This window comes from Oncorhynchus nerka, linkage group LG15 (genome assembly GCF_034236695.1).
Source record: "Oncorhynchus nerka isolate Pitt River linkage group LG15, Oner_Uvic_2.0, whole genome shotgun sequence".
NCBI classification, from domain to species: domain Eukaryota; kingdom Metazoa; phylum Chordata; class Actinopteri; order Salmoniformes; family Salmonidae; genus Oncorhynchus; species Oncorhynchus nerka.
In genome coordinates, this window is record NC_088410.1 from 52604699 (window position 1) to 52619297 (window position 14599).

General features: G+C 43.6%; 1 protein-coding gene across 2 annotated transcripts in view; it reads right to left on the reverse strand.

Moving 5' to 3' along the window:
• The window catches only part of rbl1 (retinoblastoma-like 1 (p107)), a 58520-nt gene that overhangs the window by 33306 nt on the left and 10615 nt on the right, over nt 1-14599 (reverse strand). For both annotated transcript variants that reach the window (XM_065001676.1, XM_065001675.1), the window contains exons 2-5: nt 10969-11102; nt 7785-7985; nt 6140-6204; nt 5881-6009 (exon numbers count right to left, since the gene is read on the reverse strand). In XM_065001676.1, the coding sequence (XP_064857748.1) occupies nt 5881-6009; nt 6140-6204; nt 7785-7985; nt 10969-11102 (529 nt within the window). The remainder of the gene's footprint in view (nt 1-5880; nt 6010-6139; nt 6205-7784; nt 7986-10968; nt 11103-14599) is intronic.

Consider the following 14599-nt stretch of genomic DNA (forward strand, 5'->3'; position numbering starts at 1 on the left):
ACTTTTAAACTCGGACAAAACAGAGATGCTTGTTCTAGGTCCCAAGAAACAAAGATATCTTCTGTTGAATCTGACAATTAATCTTAATGGTTGTACAGTTGTCTCAAATAAAACTGTGAAGGACCTTGGCGTTACTCTGGACCCTGATCTCTCTTTTGAAGAACATATCAAGACCATTTCAAGGACAGCTTTTTTCCATCTACGTAACATTGCAAAAATCAGAAACTTTCTGTCCAAAAATGATGCAGAAAAATTAATCCATGCTTAGGTTAGACTACTGCAATGCTCTACTTTCCGGCTACCCGGATAAAGCACTAAATAAACTTCAGTTGGTGCTAAATACGGCTGCTAGAATCCTGACTAGAACCAAAAACTTTGATCACATTACTCCAGTGCTAGCCTCTCTACACTGGCTTCCTGTCAAAGCAAGGGCTGATTTCAAGGTTTTACTGCTAACCTACAAAGCATTACATGGGCTTGCTCCTACCTATCTCTCTGATTTGGTCCTGCCGTACATACCTACACGTACGCTACGGTCACAAGACGCAGGCCTCCTAATTGTCCCTAGAATTTCTAAGCAAACAGCTGGAGGCAGGGCTTTCTCCTATAGAGCTCCATTTTTATGGAACGGTCTGCCTACCCATGTCAGAGACGCAAACTCGGTCTCAACCTTTAAGTCTTTACTGAAGACTCATCTCTTCAGTGGGTCATATGATTGAGTGTAGTCTGGCCCAGGAGTGGGAAGGTGAACGGAAAGGCTCTGGAGCAATGAACCGCCCTTGCTGTCTCTGCCTGGCCGGTTCCCCTCTTTCCACTGGGATTCTCTGCCTCTAACCCTATTACAGGGGCTGAGTCACGGGCTTACTGGGGCTCTCTCATGCCGTCCCTGGAAGGGGTGCCTCACCTGAGTGGGTTGATTCACTGATGTGGTCATCCTGTCTGGGTTGTGCCATGGCGGAGATCTTTGTGGGCTATACTCAGCCTTGTCTCAGGATGGTAAGTTGGTGGTTGAAGATATCCCTCTAGTGGTGTGGGGGCTGTGCTTTGGCAAAGTGGGTGGGGTTATATCCTTCCTGTTTGGCCCTGTCCGGGGGTGTCCTCGGATGGGGCCACAGTGCCTCCTGACCCCTCCTGTCTCAGCCTCCAGTATTTATGCTGCAGTAGTTTGTGTCGGGGGGCTAGGGTCAGTTTGTTATATCTGGAGTACTTCTCCTGTCCTTTTCTGTGTCCTGTGTGAATCTAAGTGTGCGTTCTCTAATTCTCTCTTTCTCTCTCGGAGGACCTGAGCCCTAGGACCATGCCCCAGGACTACCTGACATGATGACTCCTTGCTGTCCCCAGTCCACCTGGCCGTGCTGCTGCTCCAGTTTCAACTGTTCTGCCTTATTATTATTCGACCATGCTGGTCATTTATGAACATTTGAACATCTTGGCCATGTTCTGTTATAATCTCCACCCGGCACAGCCAGAAGAGGACTGGCCACCCCCTGGTTCCTCTCTAGGTTTCTTCCTAGGTTTTGGCCCTTCTAGGGAGTTTTTCCTAGCCACCGTGCTTCTACACCTGCATTGCTTGCTGTTTGGGGTTTTAGGCTGGGTTTCTGTACAGCACTTTGAGATATCAGCTGATGTACGAAGGGCTATATAAATAAATTTGATTTGATTAAGTTAAATATTACATTTGTACATAACTAAAGGGATTGTGATTTTAACATTTGATTAAAATCTTGTGATTTCTCAGAGCGTGGGTAGATAAAAACGACTGGATCGAGCAATTGTAGTGTGTAAGAAAGTGGTAGGTGCCTTTTCCTATTCGTGGAAAAAGAAGATACCTGGCAGTTGCTCGAAAAGAACAACCTAGAACAGCACAAGTTGGTGACAGAGCAGCCTACCAGGTGGGGATGACGTCAAAAGATGGTACAAAGAGCACTGGAGCAGGAGAAAGCCATTTCACACGTCTTGTCCAGTGACAAGACCCAGAACTTAGCTCCCACCTATAGAGATATACAGTTGAAGTCGGAAGTTAACATACAATTAGGTTGGAGTCATTAAAACTCGTTTTTCAACCACTCCACAAATTTCTCGTTAACTTCTTATGGCTGGGGGGCAGTATTGAGTAGCTTGGATGAATAAGATGCCCAAAGTAAACAGCCTGCTCCTCAGTCTCAGTTGCTAATATATGCATATTATTATTATTAGTATTGGATAGAAAACAATCTAAAGTTTCTAAAACTGTTTGAATGATGTCTGTGAGTATAACAGAACTCATTTGGCAGACAAAATCCTGAGGAGAAATCCAAACAGGAAGTGAAAAATCTGAGCTTTGTATGTATTCACCACAGTTCCCAATGAAATCCCCTTGAGATAATAATGACGTTGCACTGCCTAGGGGTTCCACTAGATGTCAACCATCTATAGAAATTTGAATGAGACTACTGTGTTGTGGGAGTGAATGAGAGCAGAATCTATCAGGTGTCTGGCAGTCAGACATTTTCTGATCACGCTTATTCCTCATGGTATCCACTTGCGTTCCATTCCTCATGAAGACACAAAGGAATACTCCGGTTGGAACTTTATTGAAGCTATATGTTAAAAACATCCTAATGATTGGTTCTGTACTTAGTTTGAAATGTTTCTTCGACCTGTAATATAACTTTTTGAAGTTTTTGTCCGACGTAACGCTGACCAGAATGAGCGTTTGGATATGTATATCAAACGCACTAACAAAAGAAGGTATTTGGACATAAATAACGTACATTATCGAACAAAACAAACATTTATTGTTGACCTGGGATTCCTGGAGTGCTTTCTGATGTAGATCAAAGGTAAGGGTATATTTATCATGTCATTTCTTGTTTATGTTGACGCCAACATGGAGGCTATTGTGACTAATTATTCTGATCGCCATCTCAGATTACTGCATGGTTTGCTTATTCCGTAAAGTTTTTTGAAATCAGACACAGTGGTTGCATTAAGGAGAGGTATATCTGTAATACCATGTGTATAACTTGTATTATCATCTACATTTATGATGAGTATTTCTGTTGAATGATGTGGCTATGGAAAATCACTGGATGTTTTTGGAACTAGTGAATGTAAAGCGCCAATGTAAACTCATATTTTGATAAATATGAACTTTATCAAACAAAACATACATGTATTGTGTAACATGAGTGCCATCTATGAGTGTCATCTGATGACAATCATCAAAGGTTAGTGATTAATTTGATCTCTATTTGTGGTTTTTGTGACTCCTCTCTTTGGCTGGAAAAATGGCTATGTGGTGACCTTTAGAGTGTTTTCTATCCAAAGGTGTCAATTATTTGCATATTCTAGCATCTTGTCCTGACAAAATATCCTGTTTAAAACGGGAACATTTTTTTTCTCCAAAAATGAAAATACTGCCCCTAGAGTCGCAACAGGTTAACGGGATTGCAGCCATAAGAAGTTAACAAACTATAGTTTTGGCAAGTCAGTTGGGACATCTACTTTATGCATGACAGGTCATTTTTACAACAATTGTTTACAGACAGATTAATTCACTTAAATCACAATACCAGTGGGTCAGAAGTTTACATGCACTAAGTTGACTGTGCCTTTAAACAGCTTGGAAAATTCCAGAAAATGATGTCATGGCGTTAGAAGCTTCTGATAGGCTAATTGACATCATTTGAGTCAATTGGAGGTGTACCTGTGGATATATTTCAAGGCCTACCTTCAAACTCACTCCCCCTTTGCTTGACATCATGGGAAATCAAAAGTAATCAGCCAAGACATATATATTTTTGCCCTCCACAAGTCCATTTCATCCCTGGGAGCAATTTCCAAATGCCTGAAGGTACCACGTTCATCTGTACAAACAATAGTACGCAAGTATAAACACCATGGGACCATGCAGCCGTCATACCGCTCAGGACGGAGGCGCGTTCTGTCTCCCAGAGATGGACATATCTTGCTGTGAAAATTGCAAATCAATCCCAGAACAGCAGCAAAGGACCATGTGAAGATGCTGGAGGAAACAGGTACAAAAGTATCTATATCCACAGTAAAGGGAGTTCTATGTCAACATAACCTGAAATGCTGCTCAGCAAGGAAGAAGCCAATGCTCCAAAACCGCCATAAAAAAGCCAGACTAAGGTTTGCAAACTGCACATGGGGACAAATATCATACCGTGAAGCACGGGGGTGGCAGCATCATGTTGTGGTGGTGCTTTGCTGCAGGAGGGACCTGGTGCACAAAATAGATGGCATCATGAGGAGGGTAAAAATGTGGATATATTGAAGCAACAGCTTAGTCGCAAATGGGCCTTCCGAATGGACAATGACCCCAAGCATACTTCCAAAGTTGTGGCAAAATGGCTTAAGGACAACAAAGTCAAGGTATTGGAGTGGCCATCACAAAGCCCTGACCTCAATCCCATCGGAAATTTGTGGGCAGAACTGAAAAAGCATGTGCGAGCACGGAGGCCTTTTACAATCCTGACTCAGTTACACCAGCTCTGTCAGGAGGAATGGGCCAAAATTCACCCAACTTATTGTGGGAAGCTTGTGGAAGGCTACCGAAACGTTTGACCCAAGTTAAACAATTTAAAGGCAATGTTACCAAATACTAATTTGAGTGTATGTAAACTTCTGACACACTGGGAATGTGATGAAATTAAAAACAGCTGAAATAAATCACTACTATTATTCTGATATTTCCAATTCTTAAAATAAAGTGGTGATCCTAATTGACCTAAGACAGGGAATTTTTACTAGGATTACATGTCAGGAATGGTGAAAAACTGAGTTTAAATGTATTTGGCTAAGGTGTATGTAAACTTCCGACTTCAACTGTAGGTGTTCTTGAGTCCATCAACCAGGCATTGACCCCACTCCTAGAAATCACAAATGCTCTGTCTGGTGAGTCTTATGTCAGTGTGTCTTACCTGAAGCCAGTACTACACCTATTCAATACAGAGGTCACGAAACCTGATGAGGAAACAGAGCTCACCCAAACCATCAAAACGAGCCATGGACTATCTGAATGAGAAATATGATGACCTACCCACAGATGACCTCCTGGACATTACCTCGTTGGTCGACCCTTGGTTTAAAACACATTACATCAAAGAGGAGAAGGTGGGCCACATAAAAGCAAGAGCTGTCTCAGAGATGATCAATGAGGGACATGAAAACCCAAGCCCAGCACAGGGAGACGTTGCTGCTGCTTCACCACAACTGACAGGTAAAAAGGGAAAGTCACTGGGCAGTTTTTTTCAAAAATCCATATTCCACCACCACAGGTCTTACTGAAATCCAGCTGGTAGAAAAGGAACTCAGCTGATACCTTCCGTCTCCTGATGCTGACAGTGAAATCAATCCACTGGACTGGCGGAAGATCCACCAAAAAAAGCTTTCCCAAAGTCAGCCACCTGGCAAAGTGCTACCTGGGTATTCCTGCGACCAGCTCCCCCCGAGAGTGTGTTTTTAGCACAGGTGACAACATAGTGACCTGCCATAGGGCAGATTTAAAGCCAGAAACCATAGACAGACTTGTCTTTCTTGCTTGTAACTTTTAAGACAACAACTACCCCAACTTCAACTGTTATGTGCCATTTGGCTAACAGTTATGATGCATATTTTTTATTTATTGTTCATAACTTGTAAGGGTTTACAGTTAAATGTTATTTATGAGTTCTACTTCTGACAATAAGAAACATTAAAGCCTTTGGTTTGTTCAGGCATTCTTGAGTCTGAAGCGGATATGCACCTTTTAAACATTATTTGATTAATATCGTGATAATTATCATTATCGAGTGAAAAATTTTAAAAAATCTATTTAGTGATAATTTATTTGCCATTTCGTCCAGCCCTACTTTTACATCAATTACAGCTTGCTACCTTTGAAAAGTGGGTTGACAAGGTCTTTCCTGTTGGAGCATAGCAGGGCATTTCCAAACACCAAGTCCAAGCAGCAGAGCAGGAGGTGGTACGAGTTCACCAAGTCATCGCCAATCATACGGAAATTTCCTACAATCACAATCGGGGAGTAGATTATGTCACAAATAGGTGGGACTGAATGCATTGGGTTAAATTAAAACAGAATTTCCCACATTGGTTAAAACATGCTAAAGAAAACTGATTACATTTCCTAGCTTACCTTTAGTGTACACAAACAGGGTCCAGCAGAATTTGAATACATCGCTGACGTGACAGGGCAGGCGCCTAACATAGTGAGAGGGGAGATAGGGTTTCCATTATGGGATGTCATAGGTAGCATTTCATGCAATCGTCTGAAACATGCAATTAATATTTCAAAAGTGATGAGATCTTTGGTAAAGAGAGAGTGACAGCGAGCGAGCGCCCGACTGACATACAGACAGCGAGCGAGCGCCCGACTGACATACAGACAGCGAGCGAGCGCCCGACTGACATACAGACAGCGAGCGAGCGCCCGACTGACATACAGAGAGCGAGTGAGCGCCCGACTGACATACAGAGAGCGCCCAACAGACAGATAGCAAGAGAGCGAGTGCCCGACAGACAAACAGCGAGAGAACGAGCGCCTAACAGACAGCGAGCGCCCGACTGGCAGACTGCGAGCGAGCGCCCGACAGACGAGAGAGCGCCCGACAGACAGACAGCGAGAGAGCGAACGAGCGCCCGACAGACAGACGAGAGAGCGAACGAGCGCCCGACAGACTGCGAGCGAGCGCCCGACAGAGCCCGACTGCGAGCGAGCGCCCGACAGAGCCCGACTGCGAGCGAGCGCCCGACAGAGCCCGACTGCGAGCGAGCGCCCGACTGCGAGCGAGCGCCCGACAGACAGACTGCGAGCGCCCGACAGACTGCGAGCGAGCGCCCGACAGACTGCGAGCGAGCGCCCGACAGACTGCGAGCGAGCGCCCGACAGACTGCGAGCGAGCGCCAGACAGACTGCGAGCGAGCGCCAGACAGACTGCGGCGAGCGCCAGACAGACTGCGAGCGAGCGCCAGACAGACTGCGAGCGAGCGCCAGACAGACTGCGAGCGAGCGCCAGACAGACTGCGAGCGCCAGACAGACTGCGAGCGCCAGACAGACTGCGAGCAGGCGAGAGCCCGAAAGACAGACTGCGTGCGAGCGCCCGACTGCGAGCGAGCACCAGACAGACTGCGAGCGTCAGACAGACTGCGAGCGTCAGACAGACTGACCGCGAGCGAGCGCCCGACAGACTGACCGCGAGCGAGCGCCCGACAGACTGACTGCGAGCGAGCGCCCGACAGACTGCTAGCGATCGTGCGCCCGACAGACAGACTGCGAGCGATCGAGTGCCCGACTGACAGCGAGCGAGCAACACAATGGATGCAGAGGACGTGACAAACTCGAAAAGGGAAATGGTAAAGGGAAAGTCAGATGTTTGGATTAAATTTGACTCGTGGAAAATACTGAAGATAAAGAAAAATAAGTTAAGGACCGAGGGCTGCGTGCATATTGTGTGTGCCAAACAGGTGCTGTATAGATTACAACAATGTTTCTGACTGTTTGGAACAATGTAAACACTACTAAATAAATTAGAAGTGTACCAGAGAGTCTGTTGTACTACAACAAACACTAAAAACAGTCGCATTCATTTGTGAATGCAATTTCCCAAAATGGAACTAATTAAGCTAATTATTTAAGGCTTGCTTTATTTTAGAACTAAAATATAGGGGGGCAGACATACAGAGCGGGCCAGACAAACAGAGAGACAGAGGGAGAGAGAAGGACAGACGGAGGCAAAAAAAGGAAATGGGGCTAGAGAGGGAGCGAGGTGTAGGCCTATACCTGTGTTTTCTGCTTCTAGGCTGTCGTGGGGGCTCCCCTTGAGGATCCTGGAACATGTCCATGAATATGGGCTCAAACTTCCGAAAGATCACAGTTGACACTTCAAAGGTTCTCTCCAGGCGGCCCATGCGATTCCGAAATTCCTGAGATAAGTTGGACATATCCGACCATTTCTTCATCTTGTTGAAGAACTGAATCAAACTGAAATCAATGTATGAAAATAAATTACATTAACTTACGAGTTATGGAAAGGATCATAGTGCACATAAGTGCCATCAAAGTATTCATACCCTTGACTTATTACACATTTTGTTGTGTTAAAGCCGGAATTAAAAATGGATTACATTGGAAGGGGGGGGGGTTCTCACCCATCTAAACACAATAACCCATAATGACCCAGTGAAAACATGTTTTTAAAAATGTTTGCAAATTTATTGAAAATGAAATATAGAAATATCCCATTTACATACGGATTCAATACTGGTTAGAATCACCTTTGGCAGTGACTACAGCTGTGAGTCTTTCTAGGTAAGTCCCTAAAAAGCTTTTCACACATGGATTGTACTGTTAGGTTCTAATTTTTCAGAGTAAACAACCTCACAGACACTCGATAGATAAGCTTAACCAAGTTTAATTCTTCCCAAAGGGTCGCAACACCTGTATTCAGACAAAAAAACAATTTCACACAAGCACTAATATTTAACCCTTTCTCCTAGGCTGAGTCTCCTCCTCCACCACCACAACTGAACAGCCAATGCATCTCTGCTGCTAGACAGAACCTTAGTGATACCAGTTCTTCCTCACTTCATCTAACCCAAAGTACTCACTCCTCCCCAACTCAAGGCTGTCATGGTTATTGATACCAGACTATCTCTCTTCTCCTCCCAGAGGATCCCTGATGGATAACAAAATATCCTGACAATGTAAACGTTATACATTACCCTCTCTCCCTCAGTGACATTGTTAGTTTCTAAGATCTCCACCCATCTCCCCTTATCAAATGCCTGCCACATGTACTCCCCCTTCTGACGACCAGGTGGCGAATCGCATCTCTGCATGTCTGGCAGACATATCAGTGTGGATGACGGATCATCACCTCAAGCTGAACCTCGGCAAGACGGAGCTGCTCTTCCTCCCGGGGAAGGACTGCCCGTTCCATGATCTCGCCATCACGGTTGACAACTCCATTGTGTCCTCGTCCCAGAGCGCTAAGAACCTTGGCGTGATCCTGGACAACACCCTGTCGTTCTCAAATAACATCAAGGCGGTGGCCCGTTCCTGTAGGTTCATGCTCTACAACATCCGCAGAGTACGACCCTGCCTCACACAGGAAGCGGCGCAGGTCCTAATCCAGGCACTTGTCATCTCCCGTCTGGATTACTGCAACTCGCTGTTGGCTGGGCTCCCTGCCTGTGCCATTAAACCCCTACAACTCATCCAGAACGCCGCAGCCCGTCTGGTGTTCAACCTTCCCAAGTTCTCTCACGTCACCCCGCTCCTCCGCTCTCTCCACTGGCTTCCAGTTGAAGCTCGCATCCGCTACAAGACCATGGTGCTTGCCTACGGAGCTGTGAGGGGAACGGCACCTCACTACCTCCAGGCTCTGATCAGGCCCTACACCCAAACAAGGGCACTGCGTTCATCCACCTCTGGCCTGCTCGCCTCCCTACCACTGAGGAAGTACAGTTCCCGCTCAGCCCAGTCAAAACAGCTGCTCTGGCCCCCAATGGTGGAACAAACTCCCTCACGACGCCAGGACAGCGGAGTCAATCACCACCTTCCGGAGACACCTGAAACCCCACCTCTTTAAGGAATACCTAGGATAGGATAAAGTAATCCTTCCCCCCCTTAAAAGACCTAGATGCACTATTGTAAAGTGGCTGTTCCACTGGATGTCATAAGGTGAAAGCACCAATTTGTAAGTCGCTCTGGATAAGAGCGTCTGCTAAATGACTTAAATGTAAATGTAAATGTAAATGTAATCGCTTCCCTGCACTCAACACATTCCTAGCTTAGTTGCACACACTATATACTTTCCTCCAATAACTCAACCTCTGGTGTAGACCCTCTAAACCTAAGCTCTCCATCAGTGACATGACTAAGTATATCTTAATATTCTCAGAACCCAACAGTACAAAATGTGTCCAGTATTTTCTAAATTCAAGCCCTTTCAAATGATTGTTGATCATCACTAGACAACAATTTAAGTCTTGACATAGATTTAAGCAAATTTAAGTCAAAACTAACTCGGCCAGTCGGGAACATTCATTGTCTTCTTGGTAAGCAACTCCAGTGTAGATTTGGCTATTGTCCTGCTGAAAAGTGAATTAAATCACCCAGTGTCTGGTGGAAAGCAGACAACCAGGTTATCCTCTAGGATTTTGACTGTGCTTAGTTCTATTCAGTTTATTTCTTATCCTGAAACTCCCCAGTCCTTAACGATTACTAGCATACCCATTACATGATTTAGCCACCACTATGATTGAAAATATGGAGAGTGGTACTCATGTGTTGTATTAAATTTGACCCAAACATAACACTTTGTAATCAGGATTTAAAAAAGGTAATTGCTTACCCACATGTTTTGCAGTATTACTTTAGTGAGTTGATGTAAACAGGATGCAAGTTCTAGAATTTTTGTATTATGTATTTTGGATTAACTACAAAGTTCTCCTATCACGGCCATAAAACTCTTAACTGTTTCAAAGTCACCATTGGCCTCGTGGTGAAATCCACGAGCGGTTTCCTTCCTCTCCGTCAACCTGAGTTAGGAAGGATGCCTATATCTCTGTAGTGATTGGGTGTATTGATACACCATCCAACGTTTAAAAACCAATAGGTGTCATTATTTGCGAGGCATTGGAAAACCTCCCTGGTCTTTGTGGTTGAATCTGTGTTTGAAATCCCTGCTCGGCTGAGGGACCTTACAAATAATTGTGTGCACGGTACAGAGACATACAAAAAATTGTGCTAAACACTATTATTGCACTGAGTCCATGCATATGAGTCCAACATATGACTTGTTAAGCAAATGTTGATTCCTGAACTTATTTTGGCTTGCCATAACAAAAATGGGTTGACTCAATACATGTTTTATTAGTTTGTAAAAAGTAAAAGGTGTGAATACTTTCTGAAGGCACTGTAAATTGTGGTAGGTTTGGGGACCAAGCTTCTTATCACTGACCTCAGTTTTGACGTCCTGAGTATTCGAGTCAGGGACACACAGTTGCCTTCCATCACCCCCTTACCCACAGTGGGTGTGGAGCCCTTTCTGCAGGCTGCATAGAGAGAGCAGGCTAGCCAATGAACTACTTCCCCCTGAAAGAAAGACAAGTCAGAAGTGTATGGAAAATGACAGTAAGTCAGTGCTTTATGCTATACCGTATATCGGGGTAGACGGTATGATTTTCAATACAGTAAAAAAGTATGAATACACACAAATGTGGAGGGTTGGGGGCAACCCCAGCCAGAAGTGTCTGCAGGGGTGCGTGCTACACCACTACTTATAACTATTTTAACCCTTCTACAATTTCAGCAGCCCCGCAGAAATCAAATGAACATTTAAAAAATCCCCAGCAATCTGTCTATTTAAGCTAGAGATATATTTTTTTGTTGCATGGGCTGTCTCAATCCACCACATCCGCTGATATCACCCTTACGATTCTACGGTGAAAGGTGGCAGAGCTACAGCGGTGTTTGTCAGACCATGAGACACCACCACCCCACCACCAAAAAAAGAAAGAAAAGGTCTTCTCATGATAACAGCTGTGGCGTGCAAACGGTTTGGCCTACAAACTATTATGACCCTTATGTGGAAAGATGACACGAACAGGAAGGCATTCTCGGTTTTGCTCTACTACTCCCAAAATCACCACGGGACTCGTCTGAAGTCGGGACAGCATCTTCTGCCAACTTTGGTCTGTAGCTTCCGAACAGTTGGGTCATTTCAGTGTGTTGACCACTCTGTGGGAAGGTGAGTCTCAAACCCATTTTGTTCTAGGACGCCCACAAGCCTCACCTGAAGGGCCCCGGGAACAGTTTTAAAAAAGTGGAGTATAATATGGATCGAATCCCGGGACGCCGATGATGTGGATGTCAATTAACTTCTTATGGCTGCCATCCCGTTAATGGGATAATTGCATATTACTAAAAATATTTATATTCATGAAATCACAAGTGCAATATAGCAAAACACATCTTAGTCTATTGTTAATCCACCTGTAGTGTCAGATTTAGAAAATATGCTTTACAGCTAAAGCAATCCAAGCATTTGTGTAAGTTTATCGATCGCTCGACAAAACATTATGTACACCTAGCATCAAGTAGCTTGGTCACGAAAATCAGAAAAGCAATCAAATTCATCGTTTACCTTTGATCTTCAGATGTTTTCACTCACGAGACTCCCAGTTACACAATAAATGTTCCTTTTGTTCCACAAAGATTATTTTATATCCAAAATACCTCTGTTTGTTTGACGCCTTATGTTCAGAAATCCACAGGAAAGAGCGGTCACGACAACGCAGACAAATTCCAAATAGTATCCGTAATGTCCACAGAAACATGTCAAATGTTTTTTATAATCAATCCTCTGGTTGTTTTTAAAATATATAATCGATAATATATCAACCGCAACTGTCTTTTTCAGTCAGAGAGGGAAAGGCAATGGATGCCCAAATTCTGTTACACATACAAAATGCTGCTGGCACCCGGCCATACAATGACGCGATGTTATCTTTCTTGCTCATTTTTCTAAATAAAAGCCTGAAACTATGTCTAAAGACTGTTGACACCTTGAGGAAGCGATAGGAAAAGGAATCTGGTTGATATCCCTTTAAATGGAGCAAAGGCAGGCTATGGAACATGGAGTTTTCAAAATAGAAGCCACTTCCTGGTTTGATTTTCCTCAGGGTTTCACCTGCAATATCAGTTCTGTTATACTCACAGACAATATTTTGACAGTTTTGGAAACTTGAGTATGTTCTATCCAATACTAATAATAATATGCATATATTAACCTCTTGCCTCTACCTGGGACGCTTGCGTCCCAACTTGAGCTCTGGAAATGCAAATGCGCTACGCTAAATGCTAATAGTATTAGTTAAAACTCAAAAGTTCATTAAAATACACATGCAGGGTATCAAATTAAAGCTACACTCGTTGTGAATCCAGGCAACAAGTCAGATTTTTAAAATGCTTTTCGGCGACAGCATTAGAAGCTATTATCTGATAGCATGCACCAATACACTACAACAGAAAAGCACAGCAGGGGACATAAACAAAATAATTAGCATTTCGGCGTTACACAAACCGCACAATAAAATAGAAAACAGTCATTACCTTTCACCATCTTCTTTGTTGGCACTCCTAGATGTCCCATAAACACTATTGGGTCTTTATTTCGATTAAATCGGGCCATATAAAGCCAAGATATCGTTATATGTAGACTGTGTGATAAACGAAAAAAACAGCGATTTCACAACGTATCGTCATTTTTTAAAATTCAAAAAGTAGACGATAAACTTTCACAAAACACTTCGAAATACGTTTGTAATGCTACTTTAGGTATTAGTAAACGTTAATAAGCGATAAAAATCATCCGTAGGCGATGTAAATATCATTAGCTGTCGTCTTGGAAAAAAATTCAGGAGAGAGCTCTTCCGGAATGATCTGGGCGGAGACCGGAGGTAAGCGGTGCCCCTCTTTCGGTTCAACCAAGAATCAAAGATGATTAAATTCACAAGACTCTAGACAACATGGGGATGCTGTGGGAGTTGAATGCTCGGTCTTATCTAATTCGGCTCACTGTTAACAATTGCTGGAAGTGGCGCAAGGATATTTATTTCCATTTTCTGTGATCAGGTTTTCCTGCGCTTTCCGATGTAACGCACGTTATGTAATAGCCACAGTCGTGTTTTAACCAGTTTTAAAAACGTCCGAGGGTTTCCTATACACACATTCTAACCATATGAACGTACTATATTCCTGGCATGAGTAGCAGGGCGCTGAAATGTTGCGCGATTTTTAACAAAATGTTCAAAAAAGTAGAGGGTAGGAGCAACTAGTTAAATCACGACTGTGGCTATTACATAACGTGCGTTACATCGGAAAGCGCAGGAAAACCTGATCACAGAAAATGGAAATAAATATCCTTGCGCCACTTCCAGCAATTGTTAACAGTGAGCCGAATTAGATAAGACCGAGCATTCAACTCCCACAGCATCCCCATGTTGTCTAGAGTCTTGTGAATTTAATCATCTTTGATTCTTGGTTGAACCGAAAGAGGGGCACCGCTTACCTCCGGTCTCCGCCCAGATCATTCCGGAAGAGCTCTCTCCTGAATTTTTTTCCAAGACGACAGCTAATGATATTTACATCGCCTACGGATGATTTTTATCGCTTATTAACGTTTACTAATACCTAAAGTAGCATTACAAACGTATTTCGGAAGTGTTTTGTGAAAGTTTATCGTCTACTTTTTGAATTTTAAAAAATGACGATACGTTGTGAAATCGCTGTTTTTTTCGTTTATCACACAGTCTACATATAACGATATCTTGGCTTTATATGGCCCGATTTAATCGAAATAAAGACCCAATAGTGTTTATGGGACATCTAGGAGTGCCAACAAAGAAGATGGTGAAAGGTAATGACTGTTTTCTATTTTATTGTGCGGTTTGTGTAACGCCGAAATGCTAATTATTTTGTTTACGTCCCCTGCTGTGCTTTTCTGTTGTAGTGTATTGGTGCATGCTATCAGATAATAGCTTCTAATGCTGTCGCCGAAAAGCATTTTAAAAATCTGACTTGTTGCCTGG